The 26040-nt window shown below is 33.8% G+C and overlaps 1 protein-coding gene across 1 annotated transcript in view; it reads right to left on the minus strand.

Moving 5' to 3' along the window:
* RNGTT (RNA guanylyltransferase and 5'-phosphatase) overlaps positions 1 to 26040 on the minus strand; it is a 181442-nt gene that overhangs the window by 62378 nt on the left and 93024 nt on the right. Inside the window, exon 13 of the mRNA XM_016208121.2 lies at positions 8475 to 8575. Coding sequence (XP_016063607.1) covers positions 8475 to 8575 — 101 coding nt within the window. The remainder of the gene's footprint in view (positions 1 to 8474; positions 8576 to 26040) is intronic.

Genomic DNA, 26040 nt, shown 5'->3' on the forward strand with positions numbered 1-26040 from the left:
CTAATGTAATGTCACAGAAAATAACTCTCCTTTATGTATACAATACAAACTTAGAAATATATTTTTAGGAGTAAATGGAATACTCTACTTTTCAAGGACAATTTATAGATTTCTGATGGCCTAAAGACATTATAAAGATTCTAAAAGCAAAAAATGTTTTTTATACTGTCTGAAGAAAAAGTTTCTTAGAAAAAAAGAGAAATAATAGCATTAGTATTTCAAATTAACTTTTACAATTTTAATTACTACATGAATCTGAGACGGCTATTATAAAATGGCCTTTTATTTCCTCCTAACATTAAGGTAATAATTTTTTTTTTGGCAAATTAATCCATAATAGAAAGATTTATGATCATGAAAAAATACTAAATAAGCATACTTCTTTAAATATTATGTGAAAATATACTTGAACTGAGAGAAAAACTCTGGGGGAAAAATAAAGTCAAGGATTCAATCAACATCAGATCCAGTAAGAATAGGAAGGAGTTTAAATAATTGTTAAAAATATGATTATATAATTAAAACATAAATTCCAACAAAATTTTTGAAAGATACATAAAGAAAAAACAAAAACACAGTGCACATTACTTATATCCAAGGTCACAAATTACACTAACAAAGAGCAAGAGAAGCAGGCTAGTGACCGAAGAGCATACTGAGTTTCTTGTCTTAAACACAGGAGTCTCAAGAGACAGAGTCTCACTCTAGGGTCAGATATTTAGGAGAATATGGGTCTAAAAAGCCTTTGACAAACTTAAAGATGATGACAAAAGAAGTTAAAGTGGCAGAGCACAAGGAAAATCTCTACTACTTCTATTACGGACTGAATGTATGTGTTCCCTCAAAATTCGTAGGCTGAAATCTAATCACCAATGTGAGGAAACTCTGAGGTAGGCCTTTGGGAGGTCTCACCCTCATGAATAAGTTTAGTGTTCTTATAAGAAGTGGCCAGAAAGCTACAGCTCTTTTCCATCATGTAAGGATACAGTGAGAAGTGGGCAACCCAGCAGCAGGCCCTTTCCCAGAACCCAGCCATGCTAGCACTCTGATCTCAGACTTCCAGCCTCCAGGTTGTAGGAAATAGGTTTGCTGTTGAAGCCACCCAGACTATGGTATCTTGTTACAGCAGTCCAAGCTGACTTCCAGGGGGAAGGGGAAGAGAGAAGGGTTGTTCAGGAACATTTCTGTGATCAAAATTCATAAAACAAGAAATTACATAAAAACCAAAAATAAATAAACAATGACAAGTCCAAAAAGCACAGGAGAAGGACTACTTGAGAATGAAAAAGATTAAGGATCCTAGAAAGGTGATGATTTAAATATGTCTCACTCCTCATATGGAACTCCAGATTAGCAGCCTTTCAAGCCAAGTGTCTTCTGGGTAAAAGTGAGGTGTGGAATTTCAGGGTTCCCTGGCAAGAGAAGGGATTTGTGGCTTTCTCCTCCATAGGCTGGAAAGTGCCCCAAGATGAAGACCGAAAATTAGTAAATCCTGGGAAGAGCACACACCACAGAAATCTGTGAAAATCCCAAAGACAAGGTGAACATTGGAGCAGGTGACGGGCCTGACCATCCTGGCCTGCTAAGAGCTAAGGCTGGAAATGTCTGAGGCCTGAGGTGGGAGAATGTACAGAGTAAGCAAGGCAGGGAGGCTTCCCCGGTTATTTACTGCAGGAAACTGGAAGCTTCTACCTAACCAATATACTGGGATAACACATATTTTTCCATCTTGTGCAGACTGCCACCATTTACTACAGCACTCCAACAACCCGACTTGATCCCCAATGAGCTGATAAAGAAAAATAAGAGCAAGGCAACCCATAAAGGAGAGGGAGAAAAAAAACAAACTGACATTAGGTTTCTCATCTTTATCACTGGAGTCAAAAGGCAATCAAAAAGAGAGAAAACAGCTGCACCTCAAGAATTCTATACTTAGGTAAGACATATTAACCTGTCAGGAAAAAGATATTTGCAGATATGCAAGAATTCAAAGTAATAACCTATGTGGCTCCATCTGAGAAAAACACTCAAGAAATGACTATACAAAAAACAAATGAATCTGAACAAAAAAGTAAAAATGAAGGAAAGAAAAAAAGGAATCTTGTAATATATAAATGCTGTTAAATTTAAATTATATAAGGACAGACTAACTGGAAATGTACAACATAAGATCCCCCCACCCCAAACAGTCTCAAAATAAAAGAAACATGCATGGTTATAAGAGAAATTCTACACCCCCAGCACTGTAAAAAACAAACATTAAAAAAGACTTGTTTACAGTTCTTGCCATCCAACCCTTAAGAGGGTCTAGTCAAATACTGTGTTCTTAGATTTTTTGGACTAGTTCTCTCCCCACCACCTTCAATGTGATTCAAAGTAGAAATTTAACTAGTATTTAATCTATACAATATTCCCCAGAGATATCTACCAGGTAGGTAACAAGCTTCTCAAAACATAAACTTGGAGAAACTGCAAGTAGGTTAAACATACATTAGAAAACAAGCAAAATGTTCTCATCGTAAACAATAATTTAAAGTGAATAAATATAAAAGTTAAACTGCAAAGAACCAAATGATGAAACAAAGGCGATACCAATTCCTCTTCAGTAAATTAACAAGTGAAAGAAAGTAGTCTGACTCCAGTGAGGTCATAAGCAGATGTTTTGAAACCACATGCTGTTCTCCAACTAGTTACTCATAGGTGCTCTGACTATATGGTATTTATTTTTGGTATATGGCCTGGGAAAGATTTTCTACAAGTAGGGAGGAAGAAATGAAAGAGTTATCGGGAATTACTAATCTAATAGATAGCAAGGCAGAGGAACTGAAAAGTTAGCTATTGCTTTTCCTTTCCTCTCCCAGTCCACACTGGAAATAAAACATAATCAAGAATTTTATATAGCCAGCCAGCATGGCTCAGTGGTTGAGCATCAACCTATGATCCAGGAGATCAAGGTTCGATTCCCAGTCAGGGCACATGCCTGGGTTGCAGGCTCGATCCCCAGTGGGGGTGTGCAGGAGGCAGCCGATCAATGACCCTCATCATTGATGTTTCTCTCTCTCTCGCCCTCTCCCTTCTTCTCTCTGAAATCTGTAAAAATATATTTTTTTTAAAAAAAGAATTTGATACAATAACAATTCAAAAGAATGAAACCCAAGGAAGCATCTATCTTAAAATATGTTTGAATGATGAGAATATTTTCAAATAGGATAACCAAAGCAGTTACTCCTGGCCATTTGCTAACAGATGAAAATACCCACTGTTATACCCCCAAAAGTAAGATCAGATATATGCCAAACAGCTCAGTCATTAAGTGTATTACAATATTAGTTATACTAGCATTTTACCTCTCATTTCACTTATTTAAAATAATACTTAATAAAATGTATATAAAAGAGTTAGGCATTCATTCCAAAATAGAGGCAGAGGGAGAAAAAAGAAGAAAAAGGCTCTGCTTGGCAAAGAAATTACTCCCCCTCCCCCCACATATAGTTTATTAGCTATATTTTTGCTGACTCAATCTTTTCTTAAACAATAACTTTTTTAACACTCTATTTTACCGCTATAATTTCTTTCTTAAAAATAATAACACCAGTTCAAATAAGCATGAAAAATAAAATTCACCATTCTATCTTTTAAATAAATCTGAGCAAAAGAAAAAAAAAACACACTAGTCAGCAGAGTAAGAAGACATTTTCATATATTTTCAGTAGGAAGTAAAGTAAAATTATGTAGTCGATTCTACTTATTTTATGTAATTTTCTATGAAGCTAGCATTTCTCAACTTCAAGTGCATAGACCTGAGCTGGCTAAAACCTAAGCCTCTTGATAGAAGGAAGAGAGCCAAATCCCCTTGAAGAAGGACCTTGCAACACTACCACAAGTATAAACAGGTATACTGTAAAGTGTAAATCTGCTGCTGGCAAGCTACAGCCCACAGGCCACATCTGACCTGACACCTGTTTCTGTAAGTAACATTTTATTAGAATACAGCCACATTCATTCATTTACATATTGTCTATGTCCACTTTTGCACTGTAATGGCAGAGATGAAGAGTTGAGATAAAGAGTTATGACTTAGCAAACCTTAAAATAATTACTATCTGGACTTTTTCAGCCAAAATGTGCAGACCTTGCTATACATCTCCCTCCAATCGTTCTCTAAAGGACCATCAGCATTTGCTAGAGTGACTGGGCACTGGGAAAAAAAGAATACTCAGCCCGGCCGGGCGTGGCTCAGTGGTTGAGCGTCGACCTGGGATCCAGGCGATCGGGGTTCGATTCCCGGTCAGGACACATGCCCGGGTTGTGGTCTCGATCAATGACTCTCTCATCATTGATGTTTCTATCTGTCTCTCCCTCTCCTTTCCTCTCTCTGAAACCAATAAAGATATATATAAATAAATAAAAAAAGAAAAAGAAAAAAGACTACTCAGGTCAACCAGAGATTACCAGATAATAACTTTAAATAGAAACTAATTGCCCGGGACCTAAAATGCCATCATGGTCTTTCAGTTAAAGAAAGAGTTTAGGATGATCAGGTGATAATTTGTTATATTTTTAATCTATGACATAACCAGACTTTCTGCAAAGCTTAAAATAACTATAACCATCAAAATGACAAAAATGACTGAGTTCTATGCTGAGCTCCTTTAATGCATCATCTTTCTTAATACCTACAAAACCTCGCAGTGTAATAATATTTTTCCATTTTAGTCTACTAGCTTGTAATTGTGAAGTCTATAAGGGCCAAACCCATATTTACTTTGTTCACTCCTGCAGTTACATTTAGAGTATGAACAAATCTTCACAACAAATTGATGACGTAAGCACAATTAAGTAGACATTTTATAGATGAGGAAGCTTAGAAAGATGAAGTAGTGGAGCTAGAATTTGATTCTGTGCAATCTTGGCCAACCCATGTTCTTAACCACTATATATATTGCCAAGGTGATTTTAAGACATTTGTTACCAAAAAAATTCTATAAATAAATCTTTTTTGGTATATTCTTTGTTATATTCCTGCTCTACAGTTGTTTAACAATTTATGATTAATTACACAAGTAAGCTGAAGATATATTCATATTAAAAAGGAAAAATTAACAGGGACTGAAATCAAACAGAAAATGATTCACACAGAAAATTAAACTTACACAGTTCAAACACCAAAAGTGTAGGAGTGACTTTTAAATCAGATTAAAACAACAAAAATAATAAGAAACATTTAAATGCTTACTGAGTGTCATTTGCTCTAAATCATTTTCTATGTATTAGCTTGTTTAATCCTCACAAAAGTCTTATGAGGGCAATTCCTATTTTATCGATGGGTCATTTGAGGCACAGAAAAAAGAAATGTGCTCAAGGTCACGCAGCTAACAAGGAGATTTAAACCCAAGTAATCTGGTTCTAGAATTTGTCCTTTAAGCTACTATGATATACAAATAATAATTTTATAATGACTGCTGTAAGTCACTGACATTATACTCAAGAGTTTGCACTTTCCAGAATACAGACTACGTCATAATCCTAGCTTTTGACAATGACCATAGTTTTTGGTTACAGATTAGGTAATATAAACACAATATTTTTAAAACAATGCACTGTTCTCAGATGAAAGTCTATATTATATGTCTACGCAGTGTAAGTTGCTAAGATACATTAGTTATTTTAAGCCACAAGACAATGTTAAGTTGATATTTCTCAAATTTTTAGAAATGATACTAAAAGGAGTGAAAAGAGCAAAGTTTAGATTTTAATTGCCATCAACAGAGCATTTAACACAATAAATTTTTCTATCTGTATTAAATTTTAATCAAACTGGAATCTATACTTTAACTACTTTATTATAGCAGCTAAGTGAGACTCAAAACCATACTTTGAAGGTCTAAAATATCATAAAAAAATCACTACAGACATTTTCAAAGATTGGTATTTACATTATGCCTTTCAAGAATTTCTACTCCATTCTAAGCTTTGTAGAAATATTTATAAGTATAATCAAGAAAAGAAATTAGCTTGTCTCATGGCATTTTAATATCTTAGTTCCATTTCACTGGACACATGCTGTGATTCTGATGATTCAGAGACATGGCTACTCTCTTTTCAAACTATTACAGGCATATTTCTTACAATGGTTTCTAACATATTGCATCTAACATAACATTATATTTACAGTCACTTATAGTGAAAACTACTATAATACATAACATTCTTTACATTAAAAACCATATAACTCTGGCTAACTGAATAATACATGTTTTAGTAATAGTTAACATGTTATATTTCATATTAAATACCCTGTTTTTGAAAACTGACAGTCATGTTACATAAATAAATTATGTACCTATACCAGTGTAATATTCTTATCAGAAAATCACCTTCAATGCTGACATTTTAGTGTGTTTTAAAGATGCACTAGAATCAAAAGTAATTCAATTTGTTGTAAAAAGACATTAAATAGGTAGAATTTTTAAAGATCAAAATATATTTTAAATATATACTTAAGAATGAAAACAAAATTAGGATGGCAGACTAGCAAACTGAATTACATTTTGCTATACTTAACAGCAATGGACAATTGCAGGAAAAATATTAGTATTTTCATTTTTGCTACTTAGAAAAATAGACATTTTACATATAGCCACATGTAGCTTTTAAGTACTGCTAAGAATTATGATCTGTAGAAAGCAAAACAAAATGATTTTTCAAAACTCAATAAAAACACAAGGGTTTATACTAAATATTATAAATATAGCATTAGGCAAAATAGAAGATTTAGGAGGGGAGAGGGAGGGAGAGGAGGGGAGGGGAGGGCAGGGGAGAGGGGGGGAGGGGAGGGGAGGGCAGGGCAGGGCAGGGCAGGGGAGAACAAGGGTGTGGGTGGCCTCATCAGAAACAATGCCTCAGCCACCACTGTTTTAGAAGTGATGTGGTCTGCTATAAGGCACTTCCAGAAGACAAACCAAGCCTACACTCCACTGATGTGTATGTTCCACAGTAAACTGATGACCCAGAATAATTGTACACCAGAAACTTTGTCAGGAAGAATAAACTTGGATTTACTACTTAGCAATCCTTTTCCAAAGATTTAAAATATAAATACAGTTTTGGGGCAGTTTCCCCAAAATATGTATTAATAATATTTAATTATTTATATCAATAGTCTATCAATATAATTGCTATATCACTTATCATTCATAAACTATTAATTGATATTGGTATTAATATCAACATTTATCCAAAGATTAAATAAGAAAAATTATATATTTGGATAGTACTGATAAGTAATAAACTCAAGATTCTTCTTCCTGACAAAGTATATGGTGTATAGATATTCTGGGTTGCCAGTACTATTTCTCTTATCTAATCTTTTATATTACTTGATGAAATAAATATACACACACACACACACACACATAAATATTCCTATAAATGTTCAAAAATTTATCTATCTATCCTTGTATTAAATCAGACCAATACAGAGCAAAACGCCTAAACATTATCTGGGGTCCCAGATAACTGTTCTTACTAAACTGTGCTTTGCTATTAAATCACAAACTCTTATTTAAGGATGTAAAGTATTAAATACTCTATTTTTTAATTGACACCTACATGACTTATTAAACTCCCTTTTTTACTTAAGATTCAACACAGTACACAGTATCCTTTACTTAAAAATGCAGTCGCTTAAGAAACAATCTTCTGATCACATACATATCCTTCATTCCATTAACTACAAAAAAGCAAACCTGTGGTTTACCTTTGGCAAGTAAAATGGATTTCATAACATGCATCGATAAACTTTTAATCTCTCTGCCAGCATCATCTTATTTACCGTCACTTTATGATTTCCTTGATTAAACATTTCTTATGTTGCTATTATGTATTTACTTAGATAAGATGCAATAAAATTTTATGGAACAAGGTGAAATAAAACAATGCAGTCACTTAAAAAAGATTAACCAATAAGTGAAAAAACTTAAAACTTAATGAACATTATGAATAATCTTAATGAAATTCAACAATTAAAACTTTACCCTAATAAAATATGGATAAATATTTGCTATGCAAATGCAAACATAGTTTCTTCAAAGTAAAAAAAGCTTATTTCAAAACATTTATTTATAATAATGATCATATCTTATTTACAATATACTTGGCAGGATTACTTCCAAATAAAATCTATTTTCACTTTTACAATGTAACAAAGGTCATTTTTATATTAGAAATAACTATTTTTTAAGACTAAAATAAATAAAGTTTAAAGGATGCTACAAAATGTTAGCTATAAAAAGGTCAAAGATAAATCTGTGAAAATGAGGTAGATATATAGATATGTGTATAAAAGACATTGTCAAATACAGTATTTTAAATTTTTTGTAAAGTATACATAAAATATAAAGTAAACAATGAAGCCTTATAGAAACAACATCAGTTCATGTAGAAATGGTGAGGGAACACAGGTGCACACTTACCCTTCTCCTCCCATTCTTGTTATCTTTAGGCGAAAATCCACAGAATTCAGACTGGGAGGCTTCCATTTCAAAATATCATCACAACGACCAGGTTTATATTTCTAAAGAGAATTAAAATTATAACAGTTAATAAGAAGCTAATAAATAAACATTTGACTTATTAAATATAGTACAAATTACTTATTTTCCAAACATAATTTTTGTTATCTTCAACTGATGAGTAAAGCTAGGTATCTACCCTCTTACTGATGGCTTTTCCCCTTTTCTGCCCAAGTACACAGGCCCTTGTTTGTGAAAGCCAAAAAAAAAGAACGAAACTTGTTATTCTTTCTAAATTTTCTGTGGCTTACATAAGTTTGATCATTAAAAAATGTTTGTTTTATCATGTTTAACTCTGTGGGATAATTTGTAATGAATAAAATTAACCAATGAAATTAGCAAAATGAATTCAATTATGTAACCATCATCAAAATATGATACATGACATTTCAATCACCCAAAAATTTTCCTCCTGACATTTGCAGTCAATTCCCTACCAACAACTCTGGCAACAGTGACCTTCTTTCTATCACTATAGTTGTACCTTTTCTAGAATTCATAAGAAATTCTTAACAAAGATTTTGTAATTTATCTATGCTGGTGCACATATTGGTAGTGTTTTTTATTACTGACTAGGATCCGATTTTATGTATATACCATGAATTGTTTGAGCATTTACAAACTGATGGATATCTGGGTTATTCCAGTTTTAGGCTATCATGATTGATGCTGCTCTGAACATCTGTGTGGACATGTCTTCATAACTTTTGAATAAACACCTAGGAGTAGAATGGCTGGGTCACATGGTAAATGTGTGTTTAACTTTGTAAGAAATTGTCAAATTGTTTTCCAAAGTGGCTGTAACGTTTGCTATTCCAACGAGTAATATATGAGAGACCAATGTGCTTCTCATTCATCCTAGGACTAGGTATTGTCAGTCTTTGTAATTCTAAATTTTTAATTCTGAAGTGAGTCTCATAGTTTTTATTTGTATTTGTCTAATGACCAAAAAAGATGTTGAATATCTTTTAATCTGCTTATTGGCTATCTACGTATCTTCTTTGGTGTAGAGTCTGTTCAAAATTGTATCCTTGTTTTTACTGGGTGATCTCCTTATCACTCACTTGCAAAAGTTGTTTATATATTCTGGATAACAGCCTTGGCTGGATATACCTGCTGCAAATATTTACCACCAGTCTTTATTGTGCCTTTTCATTTCATAACAATTTCTTTTGAAAGTTGTTTTTTATTTTAGTGAAGTCAAAATCATTTTTCTTCCAGCCTCACTGAGGTATGACTGAGAAAAATTTAAGGTGTACAACATGATGTTTTGACATATGTATACATTGTGAAATGATTACCACAATCAAGTTAATTAACATATCCATCATCTCACATAGTTACTTTATTTTTCTTTTTGGTAGTAAGAACATTGAAGATATATTCTCTTAGCAAATTTCAAGTATACATTATCATTATTAATCATAGTCACCATGATATATATTAGGTCCCCAGAACTTACTCATCTTATAACTGAAAGTTTTTACCCTTTGATCAACATCTTCCCTTTTCCCCTACCCCCAGCCTCTGGTAACCACCATTCTCGGTTAGTTCAACCTTTTTTTTTTTCTTAAAGATTCCACATATATGTGAGATCATGTGATATTTGTCTTTTTGTGTCTGGTTTATTTCACTTAGCATAATATACTCCAGGTTCATCCATGTTGTTGTAATTGGCAGGATTTCTTCCTTAAGGCTGAATAATATTCCATTGTATATGTATACCACATTTTCTTTATCCATTCATCCATCGACAGACACTTAAGATTGTTTCTAATTTTTGGCTACTGTGAATAATGCTACAGTAAGCATGGGAATGCAGATACTGTTCTAAGATACTGGTTTTATTTCTTTTGGATACATACCCAGAAGTGGGATTGCTGGATTGTATGGTAGTTCTATTTTTAATTTTTTGATGAAATTTCATACTGTTTTTCATAATAGCTGTATCAATTTACATTCCCACCAACAATGCACATAGTTCCCTTTGCTCTCCACATCCTCAACAGCATTTATCTTTTGACTTCTTAATAATGGCGATCCTGACTGGTGAGAGGTGATATTTCACTGTGTATTTTATTTGCATTTCCTTGATGATTAGTGATGTTGAACATCTTTTCAAAATCATCAGTTTTAAATCTTTATAATTTGGGCTTTCTGTGCCCTCTTTAAGGAATCTTTGTCTATCACTGTAATTTTCTACTATGTTTTCTTAGAAAAATTTTATAGTTTTAGCTCTTATTTTAAGGTATGTAATTCTTTTCTTTTTTAATATATCTTTATTGATTTCAGAGACAGGAAGGGGGAGAGAGGGGGAGGGGGGAGAGAGAGAGAAACATCAATGATGAGAGAGTCATTGATCCGCTGCCTCCTACATGCCCCCGACTGGGGATCGAGCCCGCAACCTGGCCACATGCCCTGACCGGGAATCGAACCTCTATCTCCTAGATCCTAGGTCGATGCTCAACCACTCAGCCATGCCCGGCCAGGCTAAGGTATGTAATTTTGAGGTTAACTTATTTATATGCTGTGAAGTAAGGGACTAGGTTCACTGACCGCCAGATGGAAATCAAATCAATTCAGCACCAGTTGTTGAAAAGATTATCTTTTTCTCACTGAGTTGTCTTGGCACCTTTGTCAAAACCAATTATTTATAGATAGAGATATTTCTATTCTCACCAATGTGCTGCATAGATAAACAGGCCCTTCCTCCTGCTAACAGCAAACTGTCTCAACTACTGTAGCTTTATAAGTTTTGAAACCAGGTCAAGTCCTCAAACTTCGTTCTTCTTTTTCCAAACTCTCTTATCTAATACAGCATTTATATTTCCACATAAATTTTAAAATAAGCTTGTCAATTTCTATAAAAAATAAGTCTACTGGGATTTTAATTAGGATTACACTTGAATCAATAGGTCAATTAGGGGAGAAATAACAACTTAATACTGATTTTTCTAATTCATGAATACAGAAAATCTATTTATTTAAGCATTCCTGACTTTCAGCAATGTTTGGTAGTTTTCAATATATGGGTCTTACACAACTTTTGTTAAATTTATTTCTAATAATTTAGTATTTTTGGTGGTATTAACAGTATCAAAAATCGGTTGTGTTTCTATAAACAGCAATGAACAATTCAAAAAAGAAATTAAGAAAGCAAGTCCATTTACAATAGCATCTAAAAACACAAAATACCTAGGAATTAATTTAACCAAGGAAGTGAATTATATGTATACCGAAAACTGCAAAACATTACTGAAAGAGATAAAAACTTAAAAATGTGGAAAGATCCCATATTCATACATAGGAAGTGTGATACTGTGATTTATATAAAGAAATAATTATTTGGTCTACCCTCTTTCTGGCTCAGAGACCCTAAAAACCTCGGAATTCCCTAAATGATGAGAGTAATAAAGCTCTTTTGCTATGTTAATGAGGTGGCTTTTGAAAACCACCTAAGGATAGGGGCTGATAGCCAGAGGAGCCCACCTCGTGATTCAAGATTTGGAACTTTCAGTATCACTCCTCTGACCTCAGGGAAGAAGGGCTGGAGGCTGGGTCCATGGCTAATAGGTAATGATTTAAACAATCCTGTGTAAAGAAGCCTCCCTAAAAGCCCAGTTCAAAGAGGTTCCAAGTTGGTGGACATATGGAGATTGGGGGAGAGTAGCGTGCCCAGAGAGGGCATAGAAGCTCTATGCCCTTTCCCCATACCTTGCCCTATGCATCCCTTCCATCTGGCTGTTCCTGAGTTATAGCCTTTTATATTAAACCAATAATTCAGTAAGTAAAGTGTTTCTCTGAGTTCTGTGATCTGCTCTAGCAAACTAATCAAACCTTAGGAGGGGGTCATGGGAACCTCTGATTTATAGCAAGGCGCTTAGAAGTACAGGTAACTAAAGTCCTAGCACAGGTAACTAAAGATGACTGGTATCTAAAGTTCAAGGCGGGGATCCTTAGAACCTCCAATCTACAGCCTGAGCTTGACATGATGTTTGAAGTGGGGCAGTCTTATAGGACTGAGACCTCAACCTATGGAATTTGATGCCATCTCTGGATAGCACGAGAATTGAGTTTAATTGTAGGACACCATCTAGTGTTAAAAATTGCTTGTTGGTGCAGAGAAACCACCCCTCCCCACATTGGAATTGGTCTCAAAACACCAATTTAGGAAGACTTAATATTTCCAAGATGTCAATACTACCCAAAGCCATCCACAGGTTCAATGAAACCCCTATCGAAATTCTAACAGTCTTTTTGCAGAAACAGAAAAGCTGATCCTCAATGTCAAGTGAAGTTGCAAGAGGCCCTGAAAAGTCAAAACAATCTTGCAAAAAGAGCAACAAAGTTGGAAGACGCATATTTCCCAATTTCAAAACTTACTACAAGGCTTCAGTAATCAAAAGAGAGGTGCTGACATAAGGACAGACATACAAACCAATGGAATAGAATTGAGAGTACAGAAATAAACCCAGATGTCCACAGCCAATTGATTTTTTAACAGGAGTCCTAAATCCATTCAATGGAGAGAGAAAACTCTATCAACAAAAGAGGCTGGGATAGACAATCTATAGAATGAGAGGGAAAATATGCAAATCAGATATCTGATAAGAGTTTAATAAAATAAAAAACTCATGCAACTCAACAAAAGGACGAACAACTCAATTAAAAAACTGTCAAAGAACTTGAATAGACATTTCTATTACCTATTGGCCATTGATCCACAGAAGATATACAAATGGCCAATAAGCACATAAAAAGATGCTCACTATCATTAGCCAGGAAGGAATTGCAAAAAATGCAAATCAAAACCACAATGAGCTACCTAGCACTTCATATCTACTAGGGTGACCATCATTTTTAAAAAAAGGAAAATACCAAGTATTGGAGAGGATGTGGTGAAATTAGAAGCCACGTACACTGCTGTAAGGAATAGATAATGATGCAGCCACTATGAAAAACAGTTTGATGGTTCCTCGAAAAGTTAAATATAGAATTGCCCTACGACTCAGCACAATCCCACTCCTAAGTATGCATCCAAAAAAATTGAAAATAGGGACTCAGATACTTACATGCTAATAATGTTCACTGCAGCATTATTTACAATAGTCAATAGGTGAAAACAACCTTAGTTTCCCTCATCATATAAATGGATAAACAAAATGTGGGGTTACTTACAATGGAATAACATTCAGCTATAAAAAGGAATGACGTTCTGATACATGATACAAAATGAATAGACCTCAAAAACATTATGCTAAGTGAAATAAGCCAGACACAAAGGGACAAAAAGTGTATGAGACCATGTATAAGAAACAGCCAGAACAGGCAAAATCATAGTGACAGAAAGAAGATTAGAGGTATCAGGAGCTGGGGGGGGTTACTGCTTAATGGTTACAGAATTTGTTTGGTGGATATAAATTTTTGGAAATAGTGGAGATGGTTGTACAGCACTTTCCATGTAATTAAAGAGACTATAGGGAAAAAATGTTTTAAATGTATTCTGGGGACACAGTAAAAAGAGAAAGTACTTTGTGTGACTTAAGGACCGATTATAGAGGAGTGAACGTTGTAACCCTTGAAGAATATTCACTCATACAGACTTGCAGCATGAAGTAAGTATGAGCAAAACATGGGAAGAGAAAAATACAGGATCTACTAAAGGGGAACAGCATGTCGATTCAGCGAGCACATTCTGGGGAGTAGGACCATATTATGAGGAAGATACTGAGGAAGGAAAAACTGCTAAGTGTTCTCATTACTAATACATTTTTTAAATATACAAGTCAAATTGCACTCTAACAGATTTTTCTAAGTTTGAGGAAAACTGCAAAAATCTTGGTCACAGGATCACTTATTTCAAACAGAAGTCTATATAGTGACAAAGTTAGTATAACTTAAGTTTTGCTAAGAAAGACAAATCACTGGAGATGATAGGAAAGACATTTTATCTGTAGCAAATTTAAGAACATAATATATGCTATTTCCCCCTAAGTCTTATGTTTAAACATGAGTGAATATAAAATCAAATATACAATAATTCATGGGAGTTTTCATCCATTTATTTCCCCTAAGAGATTCATTTAAGTAACATATCCTTCAGGATGATCACAAATAAATCTTAGACTTGCTGAATACAATTCTTTTTATAAATACTAAAACTGTAAAATTTTCCAGTTGTCAAGCATTGATGAAAAGAATATGATAAGATTTAGTCATTTTTTCTAATGAAGCACACCTGGCAGAAATGTCACAGGCATTTTAGTAAGAGTGGTTCATTATGGTAGTGAGGGGTGAAAAAAGAGTGAGGGGAGAAAGGAGCGTAACCATCCCACCCCGACCCCATTCACAACCTCTGCCAAGGGAATGTCATACTTACAACCGTCATCTACTTCTGTTCTCTATTTATTTATGACTATGAATATGAGGCCACTTAGAAACCAATACCAATCTAAGTTATAAAGAAAAGTTGAATGACTGTACAGTTTTAAAATATCTCATGATAGGTACCTAATGATAAATCCTAAAAAGAATTTTAATATATGATATTATTTATACAATAAATATTAAATATCCTTTACATTCTTCTCTCTGGAAATCAAGACTCCATCTTGTCTAATGAGAATACAGTGCATATCAACTCTTCTGTTGTTATGAGCAATAATTCAGAAACTTATGCCATTTCTCATCTCATAGCACATCAAATCATTTATGTTAATTTAAAATTCTAGATTTGATATGATTGAGAATTTCAAAGCACTTTTACAAAAATTAGTAAAATGTATGATAAAAATTTTAGAAAAATATTTTTAAATACTGAAGTTCTCAATTACTGAATGTAAATTTATCAATGACAGATTACATGAGCAAAATATATTTAAACACCTATTAGAATATAAATTCTACTTCAGCAAAAGTCATGTCTAATTACGTGCCTATGAAATGCCTAGTAAAATGTTCCATAAATACTTTATAAATAATAAAATGCAAAATTTTAAAACTTAATACAAAATTCATTAGTCTCAGGTATAGTTTACTTTTAAAATGAATTATTTTAGATTATAAAATTATTTAAATTAGCAATATTTATGAAAGATTACATATATCAATCACTAAAAAAATTATTTTTTTAATAATTCCCAAAAATAATAAAGGCAAATATATTACATAATACAAGGATTTAAGTTTTTTAAAAATAAGTATTTGTGAATTATCAAGTGAAATGCAGAATCTTGCTCAAATATAAACAAGGATACAAACAAATTCTTTCAAGCTACATATTCCAACGTATAATTAGGGAGTAATGCATTTCAATTTCATTAAATTCACCAGCATGTATCTAAACGAAAATAATTATCAAAGCTATATTTAACCGATACATACAATACTTAGTTCTATAGAAATAAAGCTGATTTTACCAGATGAGCTGTGAAATAAAATACTGGGGATAGATCATGTTTTAAGACAATTACTAAAGTAACATGAGATATCTATTATCATCACAAATGTAATGAATGCCAATGTCAGGCAACAAAAAAATGTTTAGGAAAATGTTTACCAAGTGAGAGCAGAACCTGGCTTTAGCGGCAGAGAATGGCCATGTGAGAAGTCTCTAAAACTAAAATAAAGAGAAAACAAAATGGAGGCATAAGTGATATTATTCTGTGGTATAAAACAATGATTCTCAACTAAGAGGCGATTTTGCCCTCCTGAGAGTATTTGATAATGACAGCATTTTTTGGATGTCACACTGGGGATGGGAGGGAATGCTACTGCCATCTAGTGGGTACAGGTCAGGGATGTTTCTAAATGTCCAATGTACAGGCAGCTGACCACAACAAAGAATTATCCAGCTCAAAATGTCAATTGTACCAAAGTTGAGAAACTCTGATGTAAAGGAAGATAACAGTAATAACAGCAATGAGAACAAGAGTTAGTTCCTCTTTGCCTCTCCTATCTACTCCATGATTTTAAGCAGTTCAAAGTATAGGCTTTATCTATCTTGCTTGTAAAAACGTAGTATAATTTTGCTTGCCTAAAACAGAATGTCTAAACAAGGGATACCTAAAAATGCTTTTCAGCCCTACTCTGTGACTTCTACTAGTAAAATGTGAGCAGACATGTTATCATAATACATATGCCAGGCCCTACACTGAAAACACGTCTTCTTCACAAGGATCACACCCTGAAGCTAAGAAAGATCCCTGGCCTTACCATATTAGTTTCATTTTTGTTCTAGCATTTAGTTTTAAAGAAAATAGAAGAAATCCTAATTGGAAAGGCTACTGAAGAGAGGAGTAAAACAGCTCTAGACTTAGTGACTTGAGTAGATCCTTTGTCCACATTTCACTGAGAAGCAAATAGCTATTGTGCAAAACAAGACATAAATATCCTATATGGAGGAAAAATCATTCATTCTATACTAAGTACTTACTATGTGCTCAGTACTATACTAACTGGAGAAGATATGAGCTCAACTACATGAGACTTTCAATCTAATCTGCAACAGAGATTTCAGAAGTGCAAAAATGAACACAAGAGTTGCTAAGAAAGTACAACAGAGAAACATCAAAATCAGGGGCACAAAGGTACAGGAAGTTTTCTTGAATAAGAGAAATGAATGAACTGAATTTTGAAGAACAATTAGCTTACAAGAAAGTTCCAAGCAATACGACCAGGAATGTATTTGAGTTGAGGGAAAGTACGCTCAAGTTTTATGAGATTAAGTTGGCTCACTACTCTATATGCTGTTCTTACTGACATAGAGAAGGAAAAGCCATTCTCCAAAAAAATTTGTCAAGGCAATCACCTGACATTCCATTTCTAAAAAGTCACAAACTTGGTAGAAATAGTAGGGAGAGGTATCAGGGAAAGAAGTAAGAGAAGAAAATGAGGAATTTCACTTTCAAATGCTAGCTGACATTTCTCATTTACTGCTCATAAAGGTTTTACTGCTGCTTACGGAAACTGAAGTTGTGATTTGAGAGTAAAATTATTAGAGAAATGATGAGGCCTCTTGGTTTATTCAGGTTGGAAAAATTAATCAAAACTACACTGATTACTCTTTTTATTATCTTATTCACAAGTCTAATTAATTTGTTCTGGCTGTTGTTTCAATATAAAATAACCAGAGGCTTACATTTCTAATGAAACAATTTTTTTTTTAAACTATAGTTACACAAAGACTTCTGAAAATTCAGCTTTAGTTTCTATATCTGAGCAGTTCCACGGAACTACAATTTTAAAATTTAACCAATAAGGAAACTGGGATAACGGCAAGTTAAATGAAAATACCCAGTTAGTATCAAGACCTGGGTTAGTTACTAGACCAAGGTAAGAGTAATAGAAAAACGAGGGGCCCTGACAGTATGCAATAGACTTCCTCTTTTTATAAACAAACTGATAACCAAAAAGGTTATGACTTGTCCAAAATGTTCCCAAATCACACAACACAGAAATCTTTCTACCATTAACAAAATAAAATGTATCATTTGTCCAAAAGCAAGTCATGAAAGGCTTAAAAGGTTGGATCAGAATCTAACTGTTAGATGATGTCATGAGATAAAAGCATAAAAAGGTTCCAAAGAAAACCAATTTTAAGGCAATTGTTTTCTAATTACTCTTAGTCTAATTTTGTGTGGAGTGGTAAGTAGGAGGGAAAAGCAACTGGTAAGTGGTCTGGCTGGCTTCCCGGTAAGAGGGAGCTCAGAAAACCTAATAAACTTCTTCAGCACCTAAACCACTCAGCCAGTCTCTACCACTCAGGCACCAGGGAAAGCCTTACTGAACCAGGTATCCTGCCCTATCTTTAGCATAGGCCTAACCTCCCAATGCACCCTGACCGTACTCTTTGGGTCCACCAAAATGCCTCCACCATTCCATAAGTCTGCACTCTTTCACCTTACACACCGTAATGTAATTTGCTGCTATGTCAAGTTTCTTCATAGAATATTAAGCCCATTTGAGGGCGGAAACCCTGTCTTTATTCATTGTTATGATTTCTAAAACTCAGCAACATATATGACATATAGATGCCATTTATTAGGTGAAAGAATGAGTTAATACATCCCACAACTCAGGATTAACTCTCACTCAATATCCAAGACTACTGTCATCTGGTATAAAATTCCATTAACTTTTAGAGCTAGCCAATTCAGTTTCTCTCCTCTTCTACAGTAAACACATGTCTAAGTAAAAGCAGTCTACTGATAGGTGATCACACTCTAGATACAAGTAACATCTGCAGCCTAGTGACTTTACACATCAACTACATTAACCTCCTTTTTGCTAATCTGTACTGCATAGTATCACTAAAATAATTGTCTATGCTCCAAGTACTGGTATGAAGAAGAGTATTATGGGAAAATCACACTCATCTAGTCAGACTGGCTTCGCCAAGAAAGTAACACCAACATCTAATTTGATATTGCAAGGATAAATGGGACTAATACAAAAAAGAAAATACCCTGAAGCAGAAATAAGTTTGTGCAAATATGTACTCGTTTACAGGCTATTTCAGCTTGTAGTTTTTACAAAATGAATTGATCTATCAGTAGAAAGAGCCACTAATGGTATTACTAAACTTTGACAACAAAAAGAAAATCCATTTTTTATTCTAAGTTGACAAAATGTATGCTTTTAAATATTTCCTTCTAAAATTCTGAACTGTCATAAGCATAAGGGTTGGGAGATGTCAATAAGTCCTTATCTTTTTGCTGATTCCAATATGTCCCCAGATGCTAAAATGAGAGCACTATAAAATATACATTAAAAAATATGACTGGGCCCCATGGCATGGCTCAGTAGTTTAGAATCGATCGATGAACCAGGAGGTCATGGTTTCAATTCCTGGTCAGGGCACATGCCCGGGTTTAGGCTCCATCCCCAGTAGGGGGAATGCAGGAGGCAGCCAATCAATGACTCTCATTATTGATGTTTCTCTCTCCCCCTCTCCCTTCTTCTCTTTGAAATCAATAAAAATTTTATATATACACAAATATATTTGTATTTGTTTATAAGTGCAAAAAGAAACTTTAAAGAGATAAATTTAAAACTAACAACAATAAATAAATGAGGAAAGGGAGAAGTGTGAGAGGGAGACTTTTATTTTTTTTACTACATGTTAAAACTTCTGTATTATCTAGTTAGAAATTAAAATTAAAAATATATCACTGTAAAACAAAATTTTAAAAAAATCTACCATTACTGTCTCAATATTAACTGTAAGTTATCATTAAAAAGAATTATCCCTACCTAATTCACTGTATTTAATATGTATCATTGATATGAGAACTGATTTTGTACTTTATATATTCACCCTCTTGGAATTCACTGATTCTTTCATTTTTGTGAAGTCCTTATTTATATTTATTTACTTACCCTTTCTCTGCTACCAATATATAATCATTAGCAGTGTCTTTTAGTTGTACGGTAATATTATATATATCTATATCCAGCTGAGACTGATTACAAATTATTCATCTTTAGCTATTCATTTTATCAACAAAATTCAATGGAAGAGCAAATTTTTTTTTATTAAGAAAACTAGAAAAATAGTTCTCTTCTTCCTTACACAAAGCAAGCTAAGAGTGTTTTGCTATGTTTCAAAAGCTGAACAGAAAAAAAATAAAAAATAAACAAGGTGTATTTTCTTTCTTGGCACTTAGTATTACAATTCTTTGGAGATTGTTGTATTTTTCAATTAAAAAAATAACACATTTTTGGGGAAAGACAGAATGACACTTTTCCAGTCTGCCAGGAAATAGAGCCCTTCTTCAACTGAAACCTATCAAAATATGCAAGCTAATGTCATGGCAACAGAAGCACTCACCATGGTAACATCATCCCCGCTACAGAGGAATACCACTCTAATTCATCATGTACTTCAAGACAAGACATTAGACTAATACCAATTTTCATTTTACAATCTATCTATAACATTCAATATACCTAGAAGTAGTACAGATTTAATAAAAACATTAATATTTTACAAGAAAGCAATATTAAAATCAAAGCTGACTCAATTTACATGCAAACTGTTAATGTGAGAGATGTAAAATCAAGCTAACCCACCTTACAGAAAATCAAGATAGTGATGAAAACATAAAAGAAAACCATTATATCACTATTGCTTGAAAGTAAATACTCTAGACTTAATACAGAAACAATTATATATTTTACTAATCACAGTACAGCTGGTAGATAAAACAAAAGTCTTTTTAAAAATAAAGCAAAGACTATACTTTCAAGATTTTTATTATTACCCATTTTATAAATTATTATGTATAATTCTGTTTTTATTTCATAGTGATGATTAATGGCACAAAAATTCTTACCTAGAAACAAAAGCGTCTCCAGATGATAAAAGTAAAATGAAATATGATTTTTAAAAGGTTAGAAATTAATCAGTTATTCCCACATATAAAAATTTACTGTAACATAAATCATTACAATCCTCTTATAAAAGCTAATAAATATGTACTATCAACTTTGTAAATTAAATTAAAAGATCTAACAGTTGTCAAGTAAAAAGATCTACTACCTATAACATATTAAAATGCCAAATGGCCATTTTAAAATACTCATTTTTAGGTAATAAACCACAAAAGATTAGCAATTCAAAATGTCGATGAAATCATAAAATTGAAAACAATATATATAAGGGTCTAATAAAACCTAACTGCCTTCTGTACAGACTAATAACCAGATGGAAAATTCAATTTGAAATGTTTCTTTTTAAAATCGATCAAAGTTTGAACCTTAAACCTTAGAAAGAACATTGGTTTATATAAAAAATAAAGAGCTAATATTTTCTTTGAAGAAAATACCCATTTTTCTCAAAATATTTAAATATTTTGTCAAATATAGCTTACACTTCAAAATTTTAAGACCATTGTTTGTTTGTAAGTAAAAATATCAGTTACTTTTGCATCAACAGCAAAACACATGGGGAAACTAAAAAGGGCTGTGATATAGAAAGTAAACTGGCTTCAAATCTAATTTTGGTCTTTAACCTGAAAGCAAAGGGAAATCACTAGAGATTAAGGAAGATCACTCTGGAAGTAGTATGAAAAAAAGACAAAATGGCCCGGCCGGGTGTGGCTCAGCGGCTCAGCGTCGACCTAGGATCCAGGCGATCGTGGTTCGATTCCCAGTCAGGGCACATGCCCGGGTTGCGGGCTCCATCCCCAGTCGGGGGCGTGCAGGAGGCATCGGATCAATGACTCTCTCATCATTGAAGTTTCTTTCTCTCTCTCTCTCTCTCTCTCCCCCCCTCCTTCCTCTCTGCCCCTTCCTCTCTCTGAAATCAATAAAGATATATTAAAGAAATAAATAAAAATATAAAGACAAAATGGATGTTGCAGGAACAGTTACGATGCCACTGCAGTGGCCCAAGCAAGAGGCAATGAATGACAAGTCATATTAGAATTGTGGCAGTGGTAATGGAGAGAAAAGGAAATAATTTAAGAGATATTTTGGAGATGCAAAGGAAGACTTTCAGAGATATAACCTTGTAACACATCCAGAAATGCACATAGTTCATTACTTTTACTAAAAAAATTTTTTAAAAAGTTAATGTATGATATATTCAGAAAAATTAAGCTTTTCTTTATTTTTCTGAATATATCAGAAGGATCAGAGGGATGAAAGAGGGAAAAGTGTCAAAGATAGCATCTAGATTTCTCATTTAAGTAAGGTAGAAAATGCTGGGAAAGGATTAGTTTGTATGGTTTGTTTGAGGAGTAAAGATGAAGTTCAGCTTTAAAATATATTAAGTTTCTGGTGTTTCTGAGAAATTCAAAAGGCAATATTAGGGTAGGCAATTTGATAAACAAATCAACTTTAAAAAATCAGCTTAAGCTCCGGCCAGGTGGCTCAGTTGGTTGGAGCATCATCCCATACACCAAAAAGGTTGCAAGTTTGATCCACAGTTGGGGCCTGAGGGGGGGGGGGGGGGGCGTCAGCCGATAGATGGTTCTCTCTCTCTTTCCCTTTCTCTCTCTCTCAAATCAATAAACATATCTGTGGGTGAGAATTTAAAATAAACAAATAAATCAACCTAAAAAAAAATAATCAAATCTTTTAGAAGATAACTAAAGCCATGAGTGTGGATGAGATTTCCGGAGAGAGAACAGAGCATGAGAAAGAATGAAGGTCCAGGACACTCAGTCTTGAGAAACTCCAAACTTCAATGGCTCACAGAAGAAGAACTTGAATGACAAAAAGAAGAAAAGACATAAGACTTGAAGAAATCAGGAGCACGTGGTGTCAAAGAAGCCACAAGAAGGGAGTATTTCAAGAAAGAGTGAACAGCAGTATAAACTACCACTAGATGGTTGAGTAAGCAACTGGGTGGAAAATTGGGTGAAAAATGATGATTTTGCAAATGAAGGGAGATCACGGGTAACTTTTCACAAAAGCAGTTGATTCAAATGGTATATACTTAGGTGCAGCCCTTTTTAAAACACAATCTTATCTAGAAGTACACTATATAACAGAAATAAATTGGGGCTCCAGAGATATAAAAAGAATGCTTATCTAGTAACCTAACCCTCCATGTGGTCCCTTGAGGCAATACACAGAAACCTAGAACTTTGGAAGTTAGTGTTTTCAAATCATTGAGCCCGATAACCCTGGAACTACCTTTTCAGTTCTGATTTTTCTCTAATTCTGTAAATGCAATTTAATCTACTTTAAGTTGAGGCTTTCATGATAATTAATGACTGTTCTGTGTTTTAGTAAATATCAGATACCGGTGCATTTCGTTAGAGACACAAAGAAATATCCTAGGCTTTAGTTTTTTGAATATATCATCCATTAACTTTGCTTTTTCTTTTTCTTACAAAAGTAATGAACTATGTGCACCTTCAGATGTGTCTCTGAAAAACAGAACATTAGATCAAAAGGTTAAAAAAAAAACACCTTCCTTCTAAGTTGGAGTTTGGGGGTTTGTCCTCAATAGAATCATCACTTTAATATAGTATCTCTATCACTATTCTTCAATATTTTTACAGGATTCAAAATATTCTCATTTTTTAGCAGTAGTAATATCTTTTACCTTTTATTCAACTTCAATTAATTCTTTACAGTTAATGTAATGGAGAAGAATTAGCTTCTTGCTAGGTTTTAAGTAACTAGCACCAAACAAATGTAGGCCAAGGAGTTTTTTCACAAGTGAAGGCATCATTCACTGTTCATTTGCCTTTGGAATACTTCTGTGGTAGCAGAGAATAGATTGCATTTTAAAAGTCAGGCTGTGCCTACCCCTGTCCAGAGCTTCCTCCTCACATCACACAGACTTGCTCAGATCACTAGGCTGGTCTCTCAGAACAGTATTTTTCTTCATCTATTTGAATTATTGGCTCAACGGGGCCTACCGATAAAACACCACATTGTGAGAAGTTCTGAGGATTTTCTGATAAATGTGGTAGATTAAACATGTGCACTTATATCCGTTTTTATTTGAAACCTCACTAAAATGGGAGTTACAGAAGAGATATTAATAGAAAAAGGAAAAATAAGAGAGAGAAGACAATAGCAGAAGTTAATAGTGCAAAAGCAAAGAAAACTGAATTCTAAAATAAGGATACCAATGCAAAGCCATTCATGTTGCATTATGCAGTTCCCCAGAAAGGATTAGGTAATACAAGGAATGGATAACTGAGACGGTTGCAAAGGCGCAAAAAGTGATGCTGAAAACAAGGAAACTGGTGGAAAATCTGAATAAGGTGTGTTTACATCTCTAGGTCTCCTCCTCCATCCTATGCAAAATGCAGGGGATATGTTTATTCTGTGGAAAAAATGAAGGGCAGAAGCTCCAGTCCAGAAGATTCAGGCACAACAGAAGAGGAAAACTGAAACCCTGAGTTAAGCGAAAGTTTACATATTGAAGAGTGGGTCTCGCCCCTTTATCTTCTCTATTCCGAGAATGCAAACAGCCAGGCAAATGCCACCAAGCAAGAGACTAAAGATTTAGTCTCTGAGCAGGCTAAAGAATTCCAAAGAAAAGAACTATAGATTCTAACATTTGGATATTCCCCAATTTAAAAATAGTGAAAATTTTATACATATTTTAACATGATAAAAAATACAGGTTACCTCTAATCTACTATATTATTTTGTCATAAGTCTATCATGTACCCTGCCTGCACTTAATTATTAAAGCTGAGTTTATCAAAGGTTTTAGACTTGCCCAGAAAAAAAATTTAGAAATTTTGGCAAATTTTACATGAAAATGTTCTTGGCCTGATTTAAGGGTCCTAAACTTCTTATTAGGAACTTGCTTTAAATAGAAAACCTATAGAAGGAAGGTAATTTACAAATCTTACAAGGACAGAATCAGAAGTTACACTGGGTATTGGGGTCTACGGCTATTAGTTAAAAATGCCTTTTCAAGCTAGGTAACTGTGGTAGGCTGAAAAATGGCCCCCAGAGATTTTCGGGAAACTTCATACCAAATGGTACATCCTTTACACCAAATAAAAAATGGCATTGCTTGCCCTAAAAAATAATGTCCTAGAATTGATGAAAATGAATCAATGATACTAAATTCTAGTAGATAACATTGCCCTTTGAATAGTGTAAAATAAAGTCCACATTCATTTTGTTGAAAAGGGAAAGATTAGAAAATCTTAGATATTAAAAACTAGAAATAAAAATACCTTCTCCTTATAGACTGAGAAAATGAATAAAAACTGGAATAGGACTAAATTTCTCATTGTGTGATGCAATGTCATCCAAAACCCTATCCCTGGACCATCTAAAACCACATCTCCTCCCACCATTGGAAGCTATACCTGTCTGTAATCAATTCTCTTCTTACCTCCTTATACAGAAAACTTAGAGCAGCTGAAAAGGAAAATTAAGGTCTTTGTATGCAATAGCAGTCATAAAAAGGCCATTTCACTTCATAAAGAAAAGCAACTTGATGACAATGTATAAGGACAGTGGTTTCAATCCCAAAGAATTAGGTGAGAGAAAAAACTTAAGTATTTTCCCAGCCAGCATGGCTCAGTTGGTTGAGCGTCGACCCATGAACCAGGAGGTTGCGGTTCGATTCCAGGTCAGGGCACATGCATAGGTTTCAGGCTTGGTCCCCAGTAGGGGGCTTGCAGAAGATGGCCAATCCATGACTCTCTCTCACCACTGATGTTTCTATCTCTCTCTCCCTTCCTCTCTCTGAAATCAATAAAAACATATAAAAAAAAAATTAAGTATTCCTTCTTTGAAAGCCATAAAGATATACCATAAGTCATGAATTATTAGAAAAATATATCTTAAACTGTTTTCTTGAAAGAATATCATAAATAGAGTGTTTCCTACTGTCATTCAAGTTCACATATTTAATAGAAACTTATATTTTCATTTTTAAAAAGAGATAGGAAAGTCACAAAGCTCTGTGTGGAGGCTAAGTACAGTCTTACCTCTGGCTTTGGCAAATCAAAAGTTTGAAAATGAAATACACAAG

Source organism: Miniopterus natalensis, chromosome 5 (genome assembly GCF_054644295.1).
Source record: "Miniopterus natalensis isolate mMinNat1 chromosome 5, mMinNat1.hap1, whole genome shotgun sequence".
Classification (NCBI taxonomy): Eukaryota; Metazoa; Chordata; class Mammalia; order Chiroptera; family Miniopteridae; genus Miniopterus; species Miniopterus natalensis.